At 39.1% G+C, this 24,943-nt stretch overlaps 4 protein-coding genes across 6 annotated transcripts; 1 reads left to right on the top strand and 3 right to left on the bottom strand.

Annotated features, from left to right (window-relative positions):
- Positions 1-306: 306 nt before the first annotated feature.
- LOC110845594 (beta-1,4-glucuronyltransferase 1) lies at positions 307-2,403 on the top strand. The gene is made up of 6 exons (XM_022092044.2): positions 307-707; positions 783-1,285; positions 1,349-1,501; positions 1,610-1,766; positions 1,856-2,026; positions 2,104-2,403. The coding sequence occupies exons 1-6, from the start codon at positions 432-434 to the stop codon at positions 2,197-2,199; spliced, it is 1,356 nt and encodes a 451-aa protein (XP_021947736.2). The 5' UTR covers positions 307-431; the 3' UTR covers positions 2,200-2,403.
- Positions 2,404-7,410: 5,007 nt separating this feature from the next.
- Positions 7,411-10,283, bottom strand: LOC118434759. The gene is made up of 5 exons (XM_035848926.1): positions 9,960-10,283; positions 9,518-9,881; positions 9,120-9,419; positions 8,505-9,032; positions 7,411-8,431 (listed from the first exon to the last, which is right to left on the bottom strand). Exons 1-4 carry the CDS (start codon positions 10,254-10,256, stop codon positions 8,587-8,589), a joined length of 1,407 nt encoding a protein of 468 aa, XP_035704819.1. The 5' UTR covers positions 10,257-10,283; the 3' UTR covers positions 7,411-8,431; positions 8,505-8,586.
- A 320-nt stretch (positions 10,284-10,603) lies between these two features.
- On the bottom strand, positions 10,604-11,493 carry LOC118434774 (S-antigen protein-like). The gene is made up of 2 exons (XM_035848974.1): positions 11,326-11,493; positions 10,604-11,266 (listed from the first exon to the last, which is right to left on the bottom strand). Exons 1-2 carry the CDS (start codon positions 11,491-11,493, stop codon positions 10,604-10,606), a joined length of 831 nt encoding a protein of 276 aa, XP_035704867.1.
- A 2,611-nt stretch (positions 11,494-14,104) lies between these two features.
- On the bottom strand, positions 14,105-19,712 carry LOC110847218 (RYamide receptor). 3 transcript variants are annotated; one of them, XM_035850157.1, is made up of 8 exons: positions 18,969-19,712; positions 15,711-16,415; positions 15,584-15,635; positions 15,192-15,499; positions 15,021-15,110; positions 14,809-14,946; positions 14,540-14,739; positions 14,105-14,474 (listed from the first exon to the last, which is right to left on the bottom strand). In XM_035850157.1, exons 2-8 carry the CDS (start codon positions 15,933-15,935, stop codon positions 14,246-14,248), a joined length of 1,242 nt encoding a protein of 413 aa, XP_035706050.1. In that variant the 5' UTR covers positions 15,936-16,415; positions 18,969-19,712; the 3' UTR covers positions 14,105-14,245. The 3 variants fall into 3 exon arrangements, with proteins under 3 accessions (XP_035706050.1, XP_035706051.1, XP_021949803.1); XM_035850158.1 differs by having other exon boundaries at positions 15,711-16,411; XM_022094111.2 differs by lacking the exon at positions 18,969-19,712 and having other exon boundaries at positions 15,711-17,453.
- Positions 19,713-24,943: the final 5,231 nt, after the last annotated feature.

Here is a 24,943-nt window from a genome sequence, read left to right as displayed (position 1 = left end):
CATGATCCTCTCATTTGAAACTCATCATTATCGGTATCGATTGGTTTGGAACCATTTCTTACTATGTTACTTTAAAAAAGCACGTAAATGTTTACATACATGTGCAACTAGAATAATTGCAAAGAATTAGAAAGTTCAAGCAACCCTTTTACTAAATGGAGTCACTTTAATCCAGTTTCGGGGTATTCAAATAACCTTTTTCACCTTTTTTACAATGACGCCTCTGCACCATGCATACATACATACCTTAAAAATGTACATACGCATACTGAAAATTAACGAAGTACATATTTAGTTGATTGTTCCTTGCTCGTGTGCATTGAACCCATAATTTTACCTCAATCTATACATATCTACATACGTACGTAAACCTGTCAACCCAACGTAAATAGTTTGTCCATTTTTATTTGCAGAAATTTACAACATTGACAATGAAATTTTTATTTAGATACCGATTCGTGATTTATTTCGTAACATTTATACTGCTTGGATATTGGCTAAGGAAATTTTACTTGTCTGAACTCGTATTAGATCAAAGCTCAACTTCAAACAGTAGTGTAGAAAGCACATTAAAGTTAATTAAAGAATTGCAATTTCACAATGCAAGGATTGACAGTAGATCAATTGTAAATATTTATGATTGGGTTTGGTCTGGCGAAAAATGGGAAAGTGTTCGAAATTCTCTAACCGTTTGCCTTTCAACGCAGGTAAAGTATATAACTCACAATTGCAAATTGAACAGTAATTCCATATGCATCTGGTCATTCATGCACGATATTTAGGGATCGATGGATCGCTTGCACTGGATTTATGAATTAATCCAGAACTGGAACGGACCTATTTCGCTGGCAGTGTTCGTCACCTCTCCGAAGGAATGGATGGGACTCAACCTAGTCGTCCACCATTTTAAAAAGTGTTCAGAGCCCTTTCGCGATTTTGTCTCGATTCATGTCGCAGTTCCGACAGAAATTGGTAACTGGACTTTGAAATGGGAAGAATTGCAGTTCTCGACTGATAGCGAGGATATTGAACATTTTGTCTCAAATTTTACAAATACGTCTTGTCAAATTGCACCCAAGCAAGTTGTGGCCAGTGTTAATGAAATATTTACAGCTAACGAAACATTAATGATCAGTTACCCACAAAATATTTTGAGAAATATTGCAAAAAATGCTTGCGGCCTGGGCTACGTGTTTCCAACGGATATTGATATTATCCCAAGGCCAAATTCGGCAAGGCTTTTGTCAAATTTTGTTTCGACGGAGGAAGCACAATCTTGCGAAAAGTAACCTCACATTAATATTTAGTTTGATTTGTAATGCTTATCTAACAAGATCTTGTGAACTAGGTGTGCATTTGTCATTCCAACTTTCGAACTTAGCGAAACCTTACCATATCCAGAGTCAAAACTGGAATTATTACAATTCTGGAAAGCAAAGAACGCGACGCCATTCCACTTCAATATTTACAAGGAGGGTCACAATGCTACCGATTACTCAAGGTGTGCCAACATTTTGTTAAGATAATTGGCTCAGTTTAAACTGTATTATCTCATGCATGATGTGCACCCTGACTGAAATACGGGTATTATTGTTATCGGAATCTGTAGGTGGGCAGCAACTGGATTGGACGAAGGCCCAGTTAAAGTCTCGCATGATGCGCTGAAAAGTCGCATGCAGACTTATGAACCTTTCGCCTTGAGTTTGAATACAATTCCAGAGTATCCCGAGATATTCGTCGGCTACGGTTTTACACGGAATTCGCAAGTAAGCATGCTACAGCTCGAAATATTATAATGCATGCATGAACATATTAATAAACACTATCACGCGACTATGTAATTTGGCACATTCAGGTACAAGCAGCTCTCTCCGAGGGGTGGCAGTTTAAAGTTTTAACTCCAATTTTTACCATTCACTGGGGAATGCAGTACTTTAACAATCTCATCAGTCCTGCTAATAACAGAAGACTTCGAACTGAACAAACGTTTCGAAATAGTAAAATTTTTACGCGATTCAAGAAAGAGGTTTGTCAATATGTTAATTTTTATAATCTACGGTCAGTGTATGTAAGTTCTAATTTTTTGAAATCTTTATTCTCAAGCTGGATTTCCGAAGTAAACAGAAGAAAATGGACGAGGAAAGGGAGTTGAAACTCATTTCCAGCACGACAGAAACTAACAAGACTTTGAAACAGTAGGAGCATGTACATACAGTACAATTCTTTTTAAATTGATATCTATTTTATTACTGACTTTATCTGAGTTTCTAGCTTGATACAGTTGTTCATAACTCATAAATAAGTAAGACCAATTCTAACTTAAATTTCGTTATCTTTTTATATACGCTTGCAATGAATACAATAAAATATTTTTAATTTTGTTCGGTTTCTTATAATTCTAAAGTTTTACCTGCAACATGCATAATTTTTTTGTCATTAAAAATTCATGAAACTCGCTAGTGATATTCATTATTATTCATTAGTATTCTTCAGTAAAATTGAAAGAATTTCTTTTAATATAATATGGCAATCAATTTTAGAATTTGTGATCAATTTTTAGTAATTTCCTTCGAATCTAAACAAGTAGTCGCTATCTAATGATGCTCAGAAAAAGCTTACCCGACTTTCATTATGAATAAATAATTTTGTGCTTGTACCTCTATTGTAATTATTATAAATGGTACAGTTATTCCGTAGTGTATGTACACATACTTATTAATAACCAGTGTGGTATTTAAGTATGAATTAGTTGTATGTATCTTCCTTGGAATGCGCTAAATGTATTGTTTTAAATGACTGTTTTTCTAGTTTGAAATACATTTTTTTAAGTCTAAAACCTGTATTGGCTAATTTTGCCTTATTTTTTGAAAATGTCAAAATTCGAGTTTACCAAACGGAAATAATTAAATATTTATATATTTTCCACTGACATCACAAAAATCGATAAACTAATCAAAATCAGAACCTACATATGTTTATGGTAATGTATTATTAGCCATAAAAATAATTACATTTTCTCCTTCATTATGCAGATCTGCATAATGAATCTATCTATAGATTTTGCGACATTTTTATATTCTTTTTTCAGATCGACATAAGATAGTCGTCATTGGAATTGGCGTTTACAACGTTCATATGATGGGGAAAATTTCCATCTTCTTCGTAATTTTGACTAGCATTTTTTACGGTGCCAATTTACAAATAAATTTACCAAAGATCAGTACAGTAAACGTAATTATTGATAATTCGCTAAATTGTCATAACTCTACCAATATTGACATATCACTTTTTGTTTTGCATTGTCTTCAGTTCCCTGTAACAATTTATAGCAGAAATAATTATTTTTCACCGGTCCACAAGGCCTGGGAATTATTGTTAAATTGTGACGAGATTGTCGTTCTAAAAAACTTTGAGGGAGTTGAAAATAGCAGAATTCCATTGCCAAATATCCACACGTATTACATAAAATGCCCAGAAATTGAACTGCTAAACTCGCCATTTAATTCTGAAGAACTTCCCCGAAAAACCCTCAATTTTAATGGATCAGAAATAGTCGTGGAACTCGGTCACGAAGTAGATGTTGCACACAAAGGCAATTATTCCCTTAAGCTTGAACAGATCGTGAGTTTTTCCGCAGTTGAGGAAACCATACCACGGCAACCTTTTCGAAGTGGAGGTACGCGTCGCTATTTCGTATGGGCCATCTTGCAAAATCGTCTCAACTTTACGTCTGTGACCTTGAAACGATACACATTTCTGGGAAATTCGCCATCTCCCCTGGAGAAAGAGTATAATAGTTCCGGATACAAATTTGCTAAATCTTTTGATTTTGTACATATGAATGTATAAATATTTGAATATTTAAGGTACGCTGGGTCATTTTTATGCATCCATTGTGCACCACCGTCTGCTACTATATTTGAAATTGATACAAGCCTAAAAATTTTGGGAACAAGACAAACCGCATTTTTGATGATGTATTGCAGGTTAATGGCTGTGACGAAATGTAATAAGTATATTTTATTAGCATAACAATGTAATTTTCTTTGAAGGAGTTCTGTCCTAATTGGCAAGCCCGGATTTCTTGACATTTATATAAAAAGCTGTCATCCCACGGTTTGGGCGATTCTGCTCCTCTTTGCCATCTGCTACTCAGCGATGTCACATACTCGAGGACCGAAATACTTTCTAGATTTCTGGATGGGAGTTTTGGGTTATAAATGGCAATTAAACTGGAGGCCTTCATTTCTCCAGGTTGGGTTAATTTCACTTATTTTTCTGAATTGCAAACTCCTTTGCATGATCACAACTGAAAGCGTGTCCCCACTTCCTCCCGAGAGAATTTCTACGATGACATCATTCTCGGAGAAAGGGTTCAAGTTTTTCGCATATTCACTTGACCACGCGATCGACCTGGTGGCCGAATTTCCTGAACAGTTTGCTAGACACGGAATTGGAAATCTTACGGAAAAGGAAATTAATACGTATGGTGTGATTCGTGATACTCTTTACCTGGGATGTAATGACACATTTTGATTTTGTCTGTGTTTTAGCGTATTCCACATTAATAATCCGGCCGTGTGTACCCATGTTTGGACAGTGTTTTGTGTTGCCTTCCTCGCAACAAAGGTTTCCCCTGCGATTCAAGTTGGAACAAAAGTAGGAGCTCGATTTGCCAACCAGAACATCTTCGGGGTTGAACATTCTATAAGGGGAACTGCACAATGCGACGCGGTTCAAGAAACATTTTCTTCCAGTTGGAAATCTTTTTGGTTTAGGGGTCCTTATTCCAGAGAACTTTATCGGGCAGCGCATTCTCTCGTACAAGGAGGATTTCACGACTTTTGGGAAGACTTTTATTTCTCAGGTTAATTAATACAATGGCCAACACCTTTATTTATTACTTAATCTTGGGATAAACTTACTTATTTTATTTCAACAGGTGCTGAACGCCATGTTGAAAGTATGGCAAAACTTGCGAAATCTTCAGGAAAACCGACGGCAAGAGAAGTTGTGAGATCTCTCTCAAAAGCATGGCGTTTCTACAGAGTGTTCCAAGTACATGCAGCGTTACTTGGTGGATGTGTATTTTACCTGGTCTGCGAATTCGTGATACACAGGAAACATAGGGTTAAAAGAACGAAATAGTGACGCCTAAGTAGCTTCGAACCTACTCATGCAACCGAACAAACTTCTTTATTCAGAATAAATGAATAAACAATTAATAAATAAGCAATTAATTAACAATTAATAAATCTTTAAAGGCTTAACAAATCTAAAATACCCCAAATAAATAGTTTAGATATTCACCTAATTTCGAACAGAAAAATTATCCCAGAAACAATCAGTAGCATTAAATTCACTAGTACTAAAGAGATTAAATTACTCATACCTATACGACCAGCTTCAACCCAAAGTATTCTATTTTTAGGGGCAATCACTTCATAAAAGAAATCTAACCACTCCTTCCACAATTTTGGTAGTCCAGCACCATCAACTTTCCTAACAATTTGTCTCATCTCACTTTCAAACATGTTCAGCAAAAGGTCAAAGAAGTCATTAATTATGGCAAAATTTGCAATTTTGTGACATTTGTATTGTCCACGCAATACCACATTTTGTGCATAATTTAGAATAAAGTCGATATTATCTGCAAGAAATATTATACTCCGGTTGGGCGTGGAAGGGCTAAGAACACGGAGTAACGATAAAGTGTTTTGATCTGCAATCTCAAAAACGGAGGAATTCAACTTGTCCAAGTAACCCAACATTTCAAAGTCATTGTGCAACAAGTTTCGAAGTGAGTCCCCTCCAGGAGGTGGTTTTATTCCGTAAATCTCAATATCATGCTCCAGTATTTCTTTGAGAGACGAGAACTGAGTCACACGAACGGGTGCGATCAACTTTGACGCAAAGTATGATTCATATATGGCAAGAATTGGTATAGAAACTAGTGCTGTCAACTGAATGACACGAAGTTTAATGAACTTTTGGCGAAAGCATAAAGCGCACATAGCGAGAAGAATTTGTGAAGGAGAAAGTGTCGTGTGGATTCGTAGAATTAGAATTAGCACTCCAACTACGAGACCGAGACACCCCCAAACTTCCAGATTGTATGGAGCACCCCACGCAGAATTAAAAAGCTGAAAATTGTTCCGAGTTATTGACACTCCAAAGTCGCAGTAGATGAGGTACTGTCCTAACCTCTTATGGTTAACTATCTCACTGGACATTCCATGAGGTGAAATCCCACCTGACCCAAATGTAAAGACGATGCTTCCATACGGGTTCTGATACACTGTTCTTAAATCCATCGCATATTTAAATGTCAGATTTAATTGGGTGTGTAACAAGTTTGTGTAGCGATTGTGATATCTGTGGGATCATAAATATTTTATACAAAAAGTTATATATATATGTATATATATTATTTTTAAATGACAGGTCGAGGTCGGAGGTGTAAACTTACTTGCACAAAAGGTTCAATGCCTTGAGTGGTCTTTGATTACAATCACGATTCATATCTGCGTCCATTTGTGGTGCCAAACTATTTACTAAGATGTCAAATTTTACCCATCGGCTGTATTGGAATTTAAGATACTTGGAAATGGGATAATTTATCAGTTCGACAGGGACCAATTGTTGATGTCCGCATAGAACGCAGACATACTGATACGTTCCAGTACTTGGATTCCCTGTGCTTGTCAACTCCAATAAATACACACTTGTTGTGAACCGAGAGACCTCAAAATTACGAATCGAACCTATTTTTACGATGCACAAAATATGTCTGGCATTTATCCCTGTAGAAGCGATGTTGAACACCATTTCCTCTAAACTATTGGCACTTGAAGTATCTAATGCAACAATTACTATCACATTGCAGCAAGCTTGAAATCTTAGTACTGCAGATGGAAAAATTGTAAAGCCAAGCTGCAAAATGGAATTCAAATTTTTTTGGATAATTTCTGTCCTTATCGCGTATTGTTCTCGGTTGTAGTCGAAGGACGAAACCCCACCGATTGAAAGAGTACAGCCCAAAAATTGAGAGTTGAAATTGAACACGTTTTTAACCAATAGCTGATTTGCTAACAAAATGTGACATGATAGTGTTAGAGAAATAATAATGATATGGCTGAATTGTAGCAGTTTGGACATGATGGATCTATGCACTTGACCTGCCTGCATGAAATGGACTATTGCTATGATGTTCTACAGCCCAAAACTTAGCATCAAGCTAATGTGATGCGCATTTTCGGGTAGATGAAAAGTAACCGGAGAATGAAACAATGCACACAACGTCCTCGAAAAGTTTTGGTTATATAAGAGTCAAAATATTCAATACATAAGTATTTATATTTATTTAGAGAAACAAACTTTAGAAAACACAAACAATAAAGTATCCATTCGCAGTTTAATATGCACGATATACGCATGTTTTTTCCTCGATAATCCATTGTACTAGTGTCAATTTCTCATTGAAAAGTACTCGTTTTGCTTGTTCATTCGTTCTTGTAAAACTTATTGAATGAGTGGCTTATTAAGTTTTACTATTACCCCACACACGGAACCTATCACCGGCCTCACGACAAATTTACGGTGGGTTTCTTTATTTCCCGTAAGGTGAGACATGGTGAAGTGAGGCGAATGGCCATGGCTTTTTTCACCATGTCTCACCTTACGGGAAATAAAGAAACCCACCGTAAAGACACTGATCGAACTTGATGGTAACCGTGGGCCCCTTTGCATTATTTTTCATTGATTACAATGCAAAATGCTGGGCCCCCGATATTAATTATTATTTTTAGTTGTGTGGTAACAAATCATGGAAGATTAAGCGAGAAAGCAATATGTACATATTTGCAGCCGCATTTGAGGTACTCAACAATGCTCGTTATTCATTTCGGTTTTCGTTGCAATTTTGAGTATTACATATATATATTGTATATTTATAATTTGACAGATTATAATTCGTACATATATACAATACAACTCAGATTTTATTTTTCTACAGCATCATAACTTTACACTGGAATACATACATACATCCATGAAAATGTACACAACACAAAAAAATTGTAACTCAATGAAACCTGAAAAAAACAATACGCAATATTAATATTAGTTTAATTCGCCTAACATGCATTTATAAGTACGGTTGGGATTGCAAACTACGAAATCAATCATAGTACTCATGTGCCTTCCCAAATTATGCCGTACTTATAGATGATCTAAAATTGTGAGTCATTACCAGATTAGAAGAAATAAATGTATATGCATAACCTGACCAAAAACTGCCTTAATGATAATCCTCCGATTCCTCCTCCTCCGATTAAGGTTTTCCGGCGTTAATAATTTCCAGTTTTCTTTTCCGAACGTTAATTGTTGTTGGGTTTTGGTACCTCTGATAACCCAAGTACCACAGCACCTTCTAACAATATAATAAAAATAGACATCTACCATTTACCAGTTGTGCTTTTTTACATATAATAATTTTAACTTACTGTGCAAATATGTGCACAACATCCCAATGTCCGAGCGCCTTGTTTGCATTTACAGTAGAAACCAATTATTGCGTCAGCACCTTTAACCTCTGGGGTCGGAAGAATATTCGATCCATAGATCGTGGGCTTTATTGGCTGTAAACCTTGATTCAATCTTGGCTCGCACGATGTTTGGAAATTCTGAATTCAGTTTAATTTCAAAGATTGGAGAATTTTTCATGTGCAGATTAGCGTATCTCTTGGCCAATCCAATCTGATACACTCCAAGGGTTATGTCTTCCAGATCGTCAACGTTAAGCTTCGGGAATTTTGGAAATTCTTTCAGAGAGGCCGTCTTCCATTCCTTAGTCCGGCGATCCATCTCCTCGTCCTCCACTCGCTTTTGTAGTAAATTCTCCCGGTCAGCAAGTTCCAATGCTCGTTCGGCTATCTTATCATGCTTGGGTGAGTGGGTGGAGAGAGGAGGGCAGAAACAGTTAATAAGGGCGCAACCAATTCTGAACAACATGGGCAGCTTCTCAAGGTATCCTGCAATTAATCGCACAGTATAATAACTTTAAAACTTGCACCAACATACATTGACATTGGTACGCATAAATTATTATATAGACTTACCTCCTGGAACTGTCTCTCGAAATAATTTTAACTTTTTCTTGATTCTTCCATTTACTGCCTCCACCAACCATCTAACCAACGTGACCCGTCTTGACTCATTTCCTTGCGAAGTGGTGAATTGTTTATCATCGGTGTCTAGTAGTTCTGGCATATGTGTGAGGTGTCCAAGGCGAAGAAGAGTCTGAATCACGTCTCTGAATCCCCTGTCCAGAATGTGGTGATCGCCCGGTTTCAAGTAAGGTGAATCAGGTGGCAGCTCCGACAGGATGGATTTTAAGATCCCAGCGTCGTTATTCGCACCTGCAATTAAAAATTACGGATTATTTGACAATTATGTAACTTGCAACAGATTATGCATTTTGCTACATCTTCCAGCTTTGCCGCTAAAATACACTTACCATTTGCATAATAAGGACCACACGCAGCCAAGATATACCCTGACGGAAGAACTATCATAAATGGTTTGATTAAATTGCGTTTTTTCTGCCCAGAATAAGTTAGTTTCTGCAGGTGAAAGTCGGCCGGCTTTTCAATATAAATATAGGTTCCATCCATGATAAGAAACAGCTTAGTTGGGTCTTCTTCTTTAAATAGCTTCGAGTATATTGGACGAGAGTGGTCACGAAGGGCTGCTTCACGGGACAAGTGTTCAAAACCGAGGTATTTCTTGACAAAATGGTTGTCCAGCGCTGTAGCGACTGCATCAATGGTCTCACTCACGCATGATTGATTGGGGATTCCAAAAAGACTGCCCAGCACTTTCTGCACACAAGAGTATTTCAGCATTAAGTATTCATTCTAATGAATTTTGCGGTAAGAATAAATCTTAAATATTAATACCTGAGCCAAATTGTGGCGAAGCAGCATAAGGAAGATGGCCAACGCATTTCGGACACTTCGGTTGACACTGTTATGTACATGGCCTGATATTTCTGCTAGCAGCGAGTTAAACTGAATTTTAGAGAATCCGACAAGATTTGGGTAGTCGTCCTTGTCCACGTCAGTTTGATCGTCGAAATTATAACGACGTCTTCTAGCACCTAACTTGTTTCTGTTGCTGCTGAGATCCAAAATCCACTGTGCAAGTTCTTCATCCGACATCAGAACACCATGTTTTGTAGGTATAATCAACTGCATTGCGTCATCTGTGAAAAGTTTACCCTCAAGGTGAATATTGCAGCAGCGATTGTCATGAGGGATATATATCTCCTTCTCTGTCCATGCTTGAGTAATGGCGCACTTTGGAATCCTTTTTCTGCCGTTGGGGTCATGACAAATAAAGCACCGCTTCTGCGTGGATCCAACGGAGCTGATCATTGGTAAGCGCCGTGATTTACTTGATTGAGTGCTGGACATCGATACTTGGGAGTTGAATGGGTCGCAGGAAAGAGACGAAACGATTGACGCTTGAGAGTGACTTCGGGCGGTCATCGTCACTGTTGTGCCTTGAGTGCTCCATTCTGACTGGATCTCACTTCTGCCACTTATTGAAATAGCCATGGAGTTTTCATGACGGGATGTAGTATCAAATCCACCTGGTAGTTAAATATACTATCATAGTATTGTAGCATTATGATTATAGTATTTAATCTGCTATACTCACTATTAAAATGGACTTCGTCAAGCTCCATGTCCAATAATCCATACTCGAAGCGGTCAATCTCTTGCTGAGCATCGTCATCTTTACCCTCATGAGCATGGTCGTCGTCAGCCCAACAAAAATAGTCGTCGTCACCTCCACGAGCATAATTTTCCTCACGACCACGGTCTCCATCATCGCCACGACCACTATCTTCCTCAGCGCCACCAGCACCGTCTTCATCACCACTACGATGACCTTCCTCCTCAGCGCCATGAGCATCGTCTTCGCCACCGCCACGACGATCTTCCTCCTCAGCGCCATGAGCATCGTCTTCGCCACCGCCACGACGATCTTCCTCCTCAGCGCCACTGCGATCTTCCTCCTCAGCGCCACGACGATCTTCCTCCTCAGCGCCACGACGATCTTCCTCCTCAGCGCCACGAGCATCATTGTCTTCTCTTCTCATATTTAATCTTGTTCGGCTCGGTAGAATGACACCCTCTCCCCTTACTTTAGGTTTTGACCTCCATTGTTTCGTCCCTTCATCCTTCAATTGAGAGCGAATCTGCAGAATAAGTAGCAATTAAATACATATTACTAGACTAAATTAAATATTTTTCGTACCTTGATGTGGCATGCTTCGCATATGACCTCGGTTTTGTGTGCTTCCTCCTCATCATGGTACAGTCGACAATACAAGGGCCAGAGTGCAGACGCTCCCAGTCGATGCCGTTTCTGGTTCGACTTAATCCGTCTGTGACAGTCGTCCAAAAAACAAATAGTGTGCGGCATGATTGATAAAAGCAGCTGGATTTATTATCAAGCTCGATCGGGTTATTTTTTGGTATTTTCAAATAATAATAATGCAGCAATATGAAAATATGACTCCATTTAGTTACCTCTAACAACGGTGCACAGCGCAATAAATTAAAATGCATGAGATAAGTATGGCAAAAGTGGTGGTGGTTTACCCTAAAATAAGTGATGACTGCAAAATGTCCCATTTTTTGTTTAAAGTTAAATTCAGTCTTCAGAATATGTAGAAAATTTTAAAACACATGTCAGAAATGGGACATTTTGCAGATATCATTTATTTTGGCTGTAAAGTTGCTCATGAAATTCGATCAGTGTCTTTGTCGTGAGGCCGGTGACAGGTTCCGTGTGTGGGGTAATACCATTTTTACTATTTGCTACAAGCAGTGTGAGCATTAAATAAACAAGTTTCAGATGGTACAAGGTTTCAGTAGCATATTCAGTAGATATTATGGCTATGGCAATGGAATGGTAATGCTGCTACATAATTAACTAACTATAGTAATAATTATTAATTACAAGTGTAATCTTTGGTAAAAGGTGATTAATAAATTACTTGTTTAAATCTTTTAGTCGCGAAATTAATAGCCGCACCTAAGAGTATTTTTTATTAAAAATGTATTTATAACTCAAGCTTACCATCAGATTGTTAAAAATAACCATGATATGATCTGCCAATGATGTATGTCAATTGTGTGCATAGCATCAAATATTAGACCACCTACTATTATGGGTGGATTTGCATCAGTTTACTAAGGACCAACTTTATTTATGTGCCTACTACATATCACTACCATAAAATGACAGTGTTAAGTTCTGGGTCGGTCCGTAAGTCAATGCAAGTCGCCCCGTAGAGGAGACAAAGAAGGAAGCGGAGCAAACACTGCATGCATGAATGCATGAACTGCTACCCCATACATACATCAACTGATCAACCAACCATCATTACTCATCAATAGTGGTTATCATGATAAGTGATCGTGATAAACACTATTAATTAATTATTTTAGTTTGAGAAACTCCACCCACAGCGAGTGGCATATCAATTCGAATGTATTTTTGACGCTGAATCCAACGCCATTAATAGTTTTGACCTCCGAGGCCCCCGTGACCTTCCCGTGACCGTGGCAGCCAAATATGGCTTATTCGTGATGTCGCATATCAATTCGAATGTATTTTTGACGCTGAATCCAACGCCATTAATGGTTTTGACCTCCGAGGCCCCCGTGACCTTCCCGTGACCGTGGCAGCCAAATATGGCTTATTCGTGATGTCGCATATCAATTCGAATGTATTTTTGACGCTGAATCCAACGCCATTAATGGTTTTGACCTCCGAGGCCCCCGTGACCTTCCCGTGACCGTGGCAGCCAAATATGGCTTATTCGTGATGTCGCATATCAATTCGAATGTATTTTTGACGCTGAATCCAACGCCATTAATGGTTTTGACCTCCGAGGCCCCCGTGACCTTCCCGTGACCGTGGCAGCCAAATATGGCTTATTCGTGATGTCGCATATCAATTCGAATGTATTTTTGACGCTGAATCCAACGCCATTAATGGTTTTGACCTCCGAGGCCCCCGTGACCTTCCCGTGACCGTGGCAGCCAAATATGGCTTATTCGTGATGTCGCATATCAATTCGAATGTATTTTTGACGCTGAATCCAACGCCATTAATGGTTTTGACCTCCGAGGCCCCCGTGACCTTCCCGTGACCGTGGCAGCCAAATATGGCTTATTCGTGATGTCGCATATCAATTCGAATGTATTTTTGACGCTGAATCCAACGCCATTAATGGTTTTGACCTCCGAGGCCCCCGTGACCTTCCCGTGACCGTGACAGCCAAATATGGCTTATTCGTGATGTCGCATATCAATTCGAATGTATTTTGGACGCTGAATCCAACGCCATTAATGGTTTTGACCTCCGAGGCCCCCGTGACCTTCCCGTGACCGTGGCAGCCAAATATGGCTTATTCGTGATGTCGCATATCAATTCGAATGTATTTTTGACGCTGAATCCAACGCCATTAATGGTTTTGACCTCCGAGGCCCCCGTGACCGTGGCAGCCAAATATGGCTTATCCGTGATGTCGCATATCAATTCGAATGTATTTTTGACGCTGAATCCGAATCCGTCAATAGTTTGACGTTAATTATAGAAGTTGGGGTTTATGGAACTGAACGGGAGCGTGAAGCGCGGGAATATAAATAGTTAGCTATGCAGTTACTCCCACACGACGGGAATTTAAGTAATTAGCTATTCAACTACTCCCACAGGGGGAAATCAAATTGTACTGTGACCAGGTTAATTAAAATGCAGTATGACTGGGGCAAACCCTCACTCTGATGTATGTATGTAGTACGACGAAGTCTCCACTGGGAATTATTTAAAGTATAGCATGACGGATTTTTCGCTTTGGGCACACCCCCACTGGAACTCTAGAACCCGGCCTTGGCCGGGCTATACGCTAGTTGTACCATAATTTAGTAGAGGCCAGGCAAGTATGCACGCGTGAGGCAAGATGAGAATATACTGATTCCTTGTCTAATAATTTTACGATGGCAATTAAAACTAATTAAATTTCACACTGAAAGCAATATAATTTATTACGCACATATTTTATTTAATGTATTTACAAAATTATAGTTTATCATAATGCTTTCCCCACCAATAAAATAAATCAGTCTCCCATTTCTCTCACTGTGTGAACCCATTAGATATTTTTTTACAAAGGTACCCCCACACTGGGCGTCCCCACCTTCACATTCTTCAACTTGAGGTCCTTTTCTACGGAGGACGCCCGATTGTTGTCCGCCAGACTTTCGACCCTTCGTCTTTCCGTCCCGCACACGCTGCTGCTGCCCCTGCCTCTGAAGTTGTACTCGTTCTTACCCATCAAACAGACGCAGCAGGGACATTTGGCCTTCACCACCATTGCAAAGCTTCTTCGGAACCTATGAAAATTATTAAATGCAATTTATAGACATGGAATAAATCCAAGAATTTTGTAATAATTCACCTCGAATTGATGACGGTGTAAATAATTACGTTGTAAATTGAGTGCCCCATTGAAATGAGGTGACAAATGATGAAGAGATATGGGAAAAATTCAGCATCCATGATGTATTCTGGGCCATGTTTGTAGATCATGTAGACAATATTATAGGGCAGCCAGGCGAGTGTGTAACCACAAACGACCGAGAGTGAAAGGATGACGGTCTGCACGGGAATTACGTAGTTGCAATTACTTTTAGTTTAGATAACACGAGTTATTTTGGTTATTCTTACCTTTCTCTTTCCTTTGCTTGGTTGTTGAATGACCGCACTGCGGACGCCACCCGCCCAGCTTCGTTGCCCTGACCCTCTCCTTGTCAATGTGGGCTGACACCGTTTCCCCCAAACGACGAATGAGATCCTGGTATAGGTCTGTGAAAACAGAAAATAATGGAAACTTGTTTTGTCAAATAATTCAAGCAGACACAATTTCATAAAAAACTTACATAGATTAGGACACAGACTGGGAACAAGTATTGGAGAAACAGCAGGACCAAACTGTACGTAAGTTCTTGGGTGAAGGATTCCCATCCGTACTGTGGTCAGGAACAGTGAATAAATAAGCAATGCCCACAATTTCATAAAATTTTGAAATTTATTTGGATGAAATCCCTCACCTCTCCACACCTCTCCTCACCGCTGCCCAGATGCACCTCGATCCTGGAATTTACAGCGACCGGGACCGCAGTAATGACCGCACTGACCCAAATGATTCCAATGATCCAGCGGCATTGTTGTTTGCTGAGACCCATCTTGAGTGGGTATAAAATTGCTAAATAACGATCTATCGCCAATGCGACGAGAGTATAGCTGGATACGAAAACTCCCACGGCTTTCATTGGGGTCAGCACGAAACAAGCGATGGAACCGAAGGGCCAGTACTGCCAAAGTACGGAAATATATCCGGTAGGGACGCAAAGAATTACTGTATCAATTATACATTGGAAAAATTATGTTCATTGTCGATCGATCATCGGAGTATGCAATTTACGTCCTTATACATACGTACCGATTAATAAGTCCCCACAGGCGAGATTCGCAAGAAAGTAGTTTTGCACCGTCTTCATAAAATTGAAATTAAGTTTAACTAAACATTTAGTCATACCTACATATTTTCATGCATATTTATTACGCACCTTCATATTTGGATGCGTATAATGAATGGTGTAAAAGACGAGAAGATTTCCAATCAGTCCAAAGGTGAAGATAAAATTGTACAAGATGTAGCACACGATACGGAATTGGAAAGGATATGAGAACGGGGGTGGCTCAAGGTTGGGGTCATCGAGATAGTCCTCCGTCGTATAATTGTACAGTGGGTGGTACGTGTCGTTAAGATAGTAGTCATCGTTATTCGTCATGTTGTCGAGTTGGCGGAGAAAGTCACATCTCTGTTTTCCAGAAGAAGAAGAAGCAGCCAAACTAATAAGTATGTACAACCAAGACTTTCGCCTTTGTCTCACTTTGTAAGCCGCAGTCACTTTCACTTTGTGTAACTTTACTTACATACATACACACTGCATAAACTAAACTTCAGCCGACTCCTCGCATCACGTTCTCGTCCCCATTGGGAAATATACGTCTTTCGTTCACAAATTATCTAAGCCGCAGAGTTAGTTATTGCAGTAGTAGAAGTTGATTATGGTGATGAATCACTTTCCTTAAGTCTGCAGAGCATCACTTTCTTCTTCTCCGTATCACCACCATTATCACTTCACGGGGTAAAAGTAAACTAGTCCGACTCTCGCCCACACGTTTCGTTCAACTTGTCTCAACGTCTTAAGTATTTGTGATGATACGCTTTGATCGCTGGTCTGGTGCTATCATCGTCTGCCCACTACCTGAATGGAACCAAATCTAAAATTAATAAGGTAAGTAAACAAAATTCGCTAGAGTAATTAACAAGTCAATCAGGCAGGAGATTCTCTCCTCAATTGGCTGACTGAGAGCCACTTTCTCTTCCACTTGGCCACTTTCTTCCACTCAAAGCTACTTGATCTTCTTGTACCACTCTCTCCCATGCTCGGTCTGAACACCGACTAACAAGTAAACCTTCATCTCGATCCAATCCCTATCTTTCTCTCTCTCTCGCCTCCACACTGCTGCCAAGCACCATCATGACCGTGCTCTCCGTCATCATCAAAGCACTAGAGAAAACTGCAAATTCTATAAAATGATCAAATACATACATGCACACACACCCTTTGCAAACGCCTGGTTGGTCTTGTTCTGTTTTCTGGTTTTGTCCTCCCCATTTCTATGACACATTTCAAAACCAGCCAATCATCGCGACATTGTGTAGGGGCAGAAGAACAGATACTCACTTTTGCACTCGCTCACTCACTCCTCACACATTCTCATCTTTTAATTTCATGCATGTTCATTTAGTGTCATGTTTTAACAGGAGTCCACCATTTTTACCATGCTACGTATATGTGCACGCAATAAATTGAATTTCCAAGAGCGAGAGAAAAACAGAATCTGAATTACAAATATCTCAGTCAGTTTACTTTCTCCCCCAGGTCTGCAGATAAGAGCGAGAAAAAGAAGAAAAGGAAAAAGTAATAGGACTCGAGATTTCTTGACTCTCGTGGAAATTGCAAGGTTCGCCAAAAAATCAGAGCTGTCTCTTTCTATCATGTGCACAAATCTGTCTCGCCCTCAGAATCAGAAATCCTTCTTATTCTTCGACGTATTCAAATAGATGAAGAGATAGTGAAGGATGGAGAGACGGATTGAGCTTTTCAACTTACAGATTCTTCAATACTGTTGAAAATCTGATCCTTGCTGAACAATAGTTGGACTCAATTGCCATATAATTTCCATAAACTTGATTAAATCCTATTTTCGCTTTAATTAATATGTAAGTATTACGAATTGTGGATCAGCTCTCGCTTTCATTCTCTCTCTCTCTCTCTCTGGGTGGCTGGCTAAGCTACCGTGTTTATTTTATTGAATGCACCAAAATACTCTGTATGTAAACTACTAGTACATTCACGAATCCTTGATGTTATTTACCTTCAACTCGTCCTCCTCTCTTCCTCTCTGGGTTTTCATTACGATTCCAATTTGACGAGAGAGAGGAGGAATAATGAAAAGCTAAATTAAATTCCATATCGGTACAAAACTCTGTGGATCAAGGGATTCAGCCAGTGAATCGTAATTACTGCGACCGGGTTAACAAATTAATTTGTCAGGTCATCCTTGCTGCAGAATACCTGCGGATGTGGCGACAAGAATGCAAGAATGATGGTGATGGATGAGGATGTTTCATGCCCTTGTTTCTGCCTTATTAAGACACAGATCCTGGCAAACTTTCTTTGAAATAAGTTGCATTTTTCATAGAATAATAAAATAAAAGACGACGGTTGAGTTCACACGCTACAGACTTTAGTAAAAATTTCCTTCCCACTTACTCAACTTGACATTAGAAGACATGAGAATCAGGCATTTGTCACAATTAAGGCATTGTTAAACCAAAGTCAGTGGGTTCGCTGTCGGGATTTCCGGATGCACAAAAGAAACTATTACACACTGTACTAACCAGCGTATCCATGATGTATCCATTCACTTCTTGCATGTATGGATGTAAAAAGAAACATATCTGTCTAAAATTCTTCCCTGTATTCTTCTATCGTGTGAAGCAAAGAATAACGTCCATCCGAATCAGGCTTCCTCTCATAGAGAGAAAAGAGGATGGAATCCCTTTATCCAAAATCGTCCCATTTTCTTCTCCACCACCACTTTCACTTTAACCATTTTCCCTGCATACTTACCAGGATTCCTCTTACATACAAAGTGCTCGTATTATCTGACGATCTGATATTTTGTGCTAGAACGGTTGCAATAAAATAAATATTTCCTCCCTGGAAGAGAAAACCAAGCTGAGAGGAGATTCCCAGAATAATCCGCTTATATTCTACACATATTTCCAAATGATGTCATGACAGGAGCGGAGGGGAAGCTTATTTTGCCGGCGTCGTAATAAGCAGGGTTCGTTGAGTATATTATTATTATTAACATTGCAGATATTTCTCCTGCATACATATTTATGGACAAAACTTGTTCCCGTGTGTGCAAATACCCCAAAAAAACGTATGTAAAACCAACTTAAAATGTGTGTACCTTGTGATTCAACACATTTTGCAAATTTTTTTATGGAAAAAAGTTTCATGTTCAAGTAGCGCATGAAAAACGAATGACAAAAGAAGTTTGCAAATGTGTGTACAAGAAGATTGCATGGCTTTCATTTCATGCATACTGTTATTTTCGGATAATGGTGGACAAATTTTTAGCAATTTCTTTCGCCGGTTCGCTAGTAGGATTCCTTTGAAGCACTTTCCTCTCAATAATTTCACTATTTTCATAGTAATACAAGAGAGAAATTGGCTCACCCAGAACGAAAGGAGCCTGAAGCACACTTTTTTGACTGGCTCTTTCACTTTCTTCACAACCTCGCCGACACGGCTGCATTCTCACCGGGTAATAGTTATCACCCTCCAACAAGCAAGAACGAGTTGGTCGGACATCACAAGAAATTGTTAGAAGAAAAAAATCCTTGAAAAAATCGTGAGCAAACCTCTCACGAAAAAATAGACACGGCACCACACCACCGCAGCAAAGTAGCGTGTTTCGAATATAAAAATGTTGTTGCGAACATTAAAAATGTAACACTTTATATCCCGACGTGGTATTTTCGCTTCTTTTGCTCCCTGCCGTGGGTGATATTGCGTCTTGTTGTGTGTGTCTACCGAACTATTTGTTTCGGACTGCTGGCTTCTCATTCATCAGTGGCAAATCAAGTCGTAAATCTCGTTTTTCTATTTATTGATCTCTTGACGCTACTGAATCACTTTTAAGTTTGGCGAGGAATGAATTGTTTCACCTTTAAATTTATTGTGTCAAAATTCTTCCCACGCCTCACACCACACCGATCCGTCGATGATCTGTCTGTTGTCACTACGAAATAAATGATACGCTATATATTTGCAACACTGCCTGACATCATGCCCATACAACAACTCTTCTCACGTCGCACCCACGACTCGCACCACATCACAAACAATAATGCCTCTCTAATTTTATCTCTCGCACTCTACTCCATCAAAAAGTTAAACAATTTATTACTAATCACCCAGCAAGTCAGCAACTCTTTCCATTCTCTCGTTACACAAACACACACATCCAAAATTATTATTATTTAAGTATTATCATCACGATGATCGCATCCTATCCTCCTTATCATCACGAGCGCTGTCCAGTCCACACACTCGGCTCATTCTGACACATTATTATGCATTTAGGCAGTCGTCGTCGTCGATCTGACACCCGTCGTCCGTCCGCCCGTCCGTCCGTCCGTCGTGGAGTACTGACATTATCAGGAGAGCTGTGTAAGCATATGCTAAACGAGTTAATTCACATCTCGTTAACAAAGTCGCTCATTCTTTTTATCTCTTGAAATGATTTAACACAATTCTTGATTCTTCTCACTCGGCCCAAAATCCATACTGACAAGCAGACAACCTAAACCTAAACCCACCAACTGTCATGTACGCCACAATATGAAGTATGTATGTGCATAGCGTGGAAAGTAACATGGAGTTTATGTAGGTATGCACACAAGAATGACTCCTGTGTTCTGTTAACTTTTCATTTTGTTTATTTTCACTTTAATGTGTTAAACATTTTGTGACTCAAGGTTTCATTCTGCATGTCTCTTCCCATTCCCCGGTCGTATCGCTGCGTTGAATCGAAAAACATAATAAGCTTTTTTACTTATGCTTTTCCTGATTATAATTTTTGCCAAAATACGTGGACACGGATGGATTTGGTCTTTAAACTTGGATCGCTACTGGATGCAGATGTGTGTAATCCCTCAAAAACCAACACCTCTGCTGACTAAACCACGCTTTCTATTTTGCATGCATAGATAACAAAGCATACTTTGGTGGTGGTGGTGAGTATCGTATCATGAATGGATGAGATTATGCACTCTGAAACATACTTTCGACACCAATCCAGTGCCAAAAGAACATAAAACGCAAACCCAAAATCCAACATCGCACACACGCTCTCGTCTCTGTTGAGCACAATGTTTTAATCTTTCTTTTCTGCTCATCCTTCCGGTTTTATTGGAGTAGTAACAAAGCTAAACGAAAAGAACAGACGACGTTCATCCCTCTTCAGAGTGAGTGAGTCGTAGCAAGGAGTTGACTTGTGGGGGAAATGAAAGACAAAAGGCGAGTGAGATGGGGTCGTAAAAAGCTAAAAAGGTACAAAATTTATCCCGGTTACATATTTCTGCTTGGCCAGCAGAAGCCGCAACATGTAGCTGTCCTTGTTTTACGATATATGGCTGCTGAGGATCTGATCCGTTTATGCAATAAGCCTGGATTTCTATTTAGTAATAAATGGATAGACAAACAGACATTCAGTCATTATGTGAAAGGATGCAATTTTTCGAACCATGGCTAAATTTTGCGAGTCCTTAAATTATGAAATTTGGCGTAAATCATAAAAAATTGATAATTAACGACTGTTTTACGAGTCTTGAGAAAATGCTCTCTGAGGTCATTTTCTTTAATGGGGCGTATAGTAGACCCATAGTCTAAGAGGACGTAGATATTCCTATGATCCCACTTTATTACATGTTGGGATTAGCATTTAAATTGCATCCGCTCTTCTGCCGCACTCATCATCAGTGTCAAACTAATAACGAAAACGGTAAGCAGCAGACTACTACATACTTACGACAGGTGAAAGTTTCTCATCATCTCTCGCAATAAACACACCCAACCTACCAACAGGCACTTTATAATAAATTTAACATGGACAACCAAAAGCCAAACGTGTCAACTGGAGCACGTACATAGTGTACAAAAATTATCTGACGGTCCCAAAAAAATCATCCCACCTGCCACAAAACTTGTCAGAACTTTCTTGTTGTTGTGTTCTCGGTACTAATTTTTTCTGACAATGTCCCTCAGACGTTTATGTTCAAATGTGGGAAAAATTATAAAAACAACCTCACGTTTAGATGAAGGAGAATTCGTTTCATAAATTCCTCAAAAATTTTGGGTTCCCTGACATACTGTCAAGTTGTGGAGGAACCGGAAGCCATCCAGAGACCCAATTCATCTTGGACGACCCACAATAACCTCAGCCATAAGTTTGGACACGATTTTGAAAATAATGTCCCGAAAATCTGCAAGTTCGACCATAAAGCGTAGTGGTCCTAAATCACGCAGATCGATTTTAACGATTTTTGGTAGGAAAGCTGTCGTTCCATTATCCAGAATCAGGTAAAACCCAGTGAGTAGGGTCACTTAGCTTTCATGAGTCCCAAAACAACGCATTTTCGAACAAAAACATTCAACATCGACTAAACTTTAGCAAATTTCTGGAGCAAAACGGCTTTTTGACTGCTGTCGAAAAGGGTGGAGAAATTTTATGTACGCAAAAGACCGGAATGAATGGTCATCATGTGGCGAATCCTCACTATACAAGGTACCAAATTGTGAAGAGAAATGAGGTCCCCGATAAGAAGCTTCAAAAAAACTGACTACCATTGATGGGTTGTGGTTGGCTCTGCTGTCTTGGCGCCACCGAGCTGCACATCAATTTTGTTTGTCAAAATATGGTCGGACAGTTTTCGGGTAGCCACATCTGGCCAATGTACTTCGATACTATGCAAACTAACAAACTTTTTCCAAATTCGAAACAAATTTAATATTAACAGGATGGAGCACTAGCCCATGCTTCAAATGCTACCACTCGCTTTTTAGACAAGCGGTCGCTTATCATCTTGAGGAAGTGGTTGTAGCTCGGAAAAAGCCCGGACACACACCGAGGTGAACATTTATTGCCTAAACTTAAAAGAAATGCGTTGAACAAACCAGTTCCACCCGATTGTGCTTCCCTGACTGAACTTTTAAGAACAACTTTGAAAAAAATTCCAAAAACTGGTTTGGAAAATCGATCATAAATTTTCAGGACAAGATTTCAGGACATGCAAAAATCGTCTGAGGACACACCAAATAGTGTTGTATTACATGATATAAACGATTTCGTCAATAAAAATTTCCTCGCGCCAAAATTCCAATAGTTGGAAACTGTACTTTGGACCGTCAGATAATTTTTGTACACCATGTACACACACTAACAGAGCACACTTATAAAGCTGCATACATACATTCGCGTATCCCAACATGAGGCTGCTTTCTCTTCTTCTTCTTGGAAAGTCAGGTCACAAAAATTAGCCGTGCTCACTTTTGGTACATAAGAACTCCATCCATCCTGACAACCGAGTGGGTTCACTTTCACTTCTGATTCTGGAAAGTGACGTGAATCTCTTGAGATTGGATGATATTAAGTGCGCGTACCTTACCAGCACCACCATCACTCCCACCCACCCACCAACGAACTTCTTCGACATTGCTGTGCCTTTTATCTCCAGCATAAAAAGACCGGTCGCATTAATGTCGCATTTTTCCAGACAAAAAGGAAAGTATAGATTTTAATGCAGTTAACTGGAAGCGTTTTATTTTTAATGTGATTTTTCTCGGAAAAAGAATGATACTCATCATTTATTTTCGTACTTTTATCTAGATAAGGGTATGAAACAGATATCTTGTATCGCATGAAGCAACAAATTGCCATTAGGGATTTTATGTTGACATTCTTTCACATCATATGCTCTATTTGGCCACAAAATTCGAGTGACATTTAAAACTGGGAATACACGAAGGGTTAAATACAGTTCCATTCATGCTTGGGGGGATTAGTTTCGTCAAAAATAAGGCAAATAAAGGCAACCACGTAGTCGCGTCACGTGGACTTGAAGACTGGATTGGATTATGATGAAAGTCAAGGCCATCATGAGGAGGGGGATGAGGTGGAAAAGAAAAAGGTTATATAACCGAATAAAATACGTGCCATGTCATGACCAAGGTTTATGTAAAAGGTTCAATTGGTCAGTTCGCTAGAGATTAGATAATAATAATGTGTGTACGAATGAAGAGCTGCTGAGAGGAATTTCGTGATTATTTGAGAATCCTGTTTTAAGTTCTTTCACTTTCTAGTAGAATGGTCAAGGGCAGATTGTAGAATTTATCCACCATTCTTTTATCTGAATTGGTCAAAATTAGATGCTTTCGTGTGCATGAAAGGAGTCTGTGGGTATTATCTGTGAGCCTGGATGAATTTTGTATAGCTTTCGATGCATGCATACACATAAACTTTGGCCATTTTATGAGTGGGATGAAAGTTGAGCTCGTTACTTTTGTTGCTGTAGATTTAGGTTTGGTTGGCTGGATTAGCAGATTGATTGAGATTCGAGAATGTACGAGAACATGGAATCATGCAACATAAGCAGAGCTCAATAGAAACCTTATAAATTATTGACCTACGTAGCTTTTAAATATACATATCGTGAACATTAACGCATAGATGAAAGTGGATCAGCCTGCTTTTTGAGCTCTCATGCGTCTCTTCCTATCAATTTCGGGTGGGTGGGGAATACTCGCTACTCATAAATCTTGTAATCTCCTCTCCTTGAAACAAAAGAAGAAACAGATGCGTTCACATGGATCCCCGATTTTAAGTGGATGTCTATCTCGTCAGAATTGTGTACTATTATAAAGTGGCTAAAATATTTAGTAGTCAGCTAGCAGTATAAATCAAGGGGTAGTAGTGACAGTATTTGTCATTATCATTATTTCATTTCTGAACAATTCGCAATGTGTTGGCGAATGTACATATGAAGAATAAATATTTAAACCAGGATCATGTTCGTGAAGAGTTAGACCAAAGAAAGCTAATTTTGTACGAAATCCTAACCCACACGAATGCATGAGTGGGCTTGGCTCTGTATCTTTGTTAAAGTATACTACAGATATTGTTAAAATGCCCATTAATTTTAATGAGAACATGTGCCAGGTAATGGTCAATTAGTGAAATTGCTGTACAATTTAAGATATACCAACGTCACATTATCTAAAATCTTGTGCAAATATGTGTGCAGAAATGTGTAGCCTCCCTGATTTCTATTTGACCTTCGTTGCATAATAATTTCGCAACTTATAGAACTTGTCCTCACACGTGTAAAATGAGAGCAAAATCCGAAACCAACACAAAGCAGAAACCTGAAAAGGTTCAAAGGAACAAATGATGAAACTAGCTCCCCGTCGACGACTACCTGTGGATTGGACTGGATTAAACAAATTGAATTTCAAAATTAAGCATGGCTACGCGTGGAATTTTTTTGGTTATTCACTTGGTTTACATTAAATGATGGTGAAAATTTTAGTCTTGTTTATGTACCCATAGATTAAGCAATAAATTGTTAATTAATGCTCATGTAGCACTTCAA

Source organism: Folsomia candida, unplaced genomic scaffold, assembly GCF_002217175.1.
Source record: "Folsomia candida strain VU population unplaced genomic scaffold, ASM221717v1 Fcan01_Sc003, whole genome shotgun sequence".
NCBI classification, from domain to species: domain Eukaryota; kingdom Metazoa; phylum Arthropoda; class Collembola; order Entomobryomorpha; family Isotomidae; genus Folsomia; species Folsomia candida.
The sequence above is the reverse complement of the archived record's forward strand: the minus strand, read 5'-3'. Positions and strand labels throughout refer to the sequence as shown.

Coding starts and splice junctions, on each gene's coding strand:
- LOC110845594 (XM_022092044.2), top strand. CDS start 432: ATGAAATTTTTATTTAGATACCGATTCGTGATTTATTTCGTAACATTT. Junction 1,767..1,855: donor GTTTTACACGGAATTCGCAA/GTAAGCATGCTA, acceptor TGGCACATTCAG/GTACAAGCAGCTCTCTCCGA. Junction 2,027..2,103: donor TTACGCGATTCAAGAAAGAG/GTTTGTCAATAT, acceptor TTTATTCTCAAG/CTGGATTTCCGAAGTAAACA.
- LOC118434759 (XM_035848926.1), bottom strand. CDS start 10,256: ATGCAGTTGATTATACCTACAAAACATGGTGTTCTGATGTCGGATGAA. Junction 9,882..9,959: donor TTCGCCACAATTTGGCTCAG/GTATTAATATTT, acceptor TCTTGTGTGCAG/AAAGTGCTGGGCAGTCTTTT. Junction 9,420..9,517: donor TGGTCCTTATTATGCAAATG/GTAAGTGTATTT, acceptor TTTTAATTGCAG/GTGCGAATAACGACGCTGGG.
- LOC118434774 (XM_035848974.1), bottom strand. CDS start 11,493: ATGCCGCACACTATTTGTTTTTTGGACGACTGTCACAGACGGATTAAG. Junction 11,267..11,325: donor GCGAAGCATGCCACATCAAG/GTACGAAAAATA, acceptor CTTATTCTGCAG/ATTCGCTCTCAATTGAAGGA.
- LOC110847218 (XM_035850157.1), bottom strand. CDS start 15,935: ATGACGAATAACGATGACTACTATCTTAACGACACGTACCACCCACTG. Junction 14,947..15,020: donor CAGTCTGTGTCCTAATCTAT/GTAAGTTTTTTA, acceptor CTGTTTTCACAG/ACCTATACCAGGATCTCATT. Junction 14,475..14,539: donor TACACCGTCATCAATTCGAG/GTGAATTATTAC, acceptor TAATTTTCATAG/GTTCCGAAGAAGCTTTGCAA.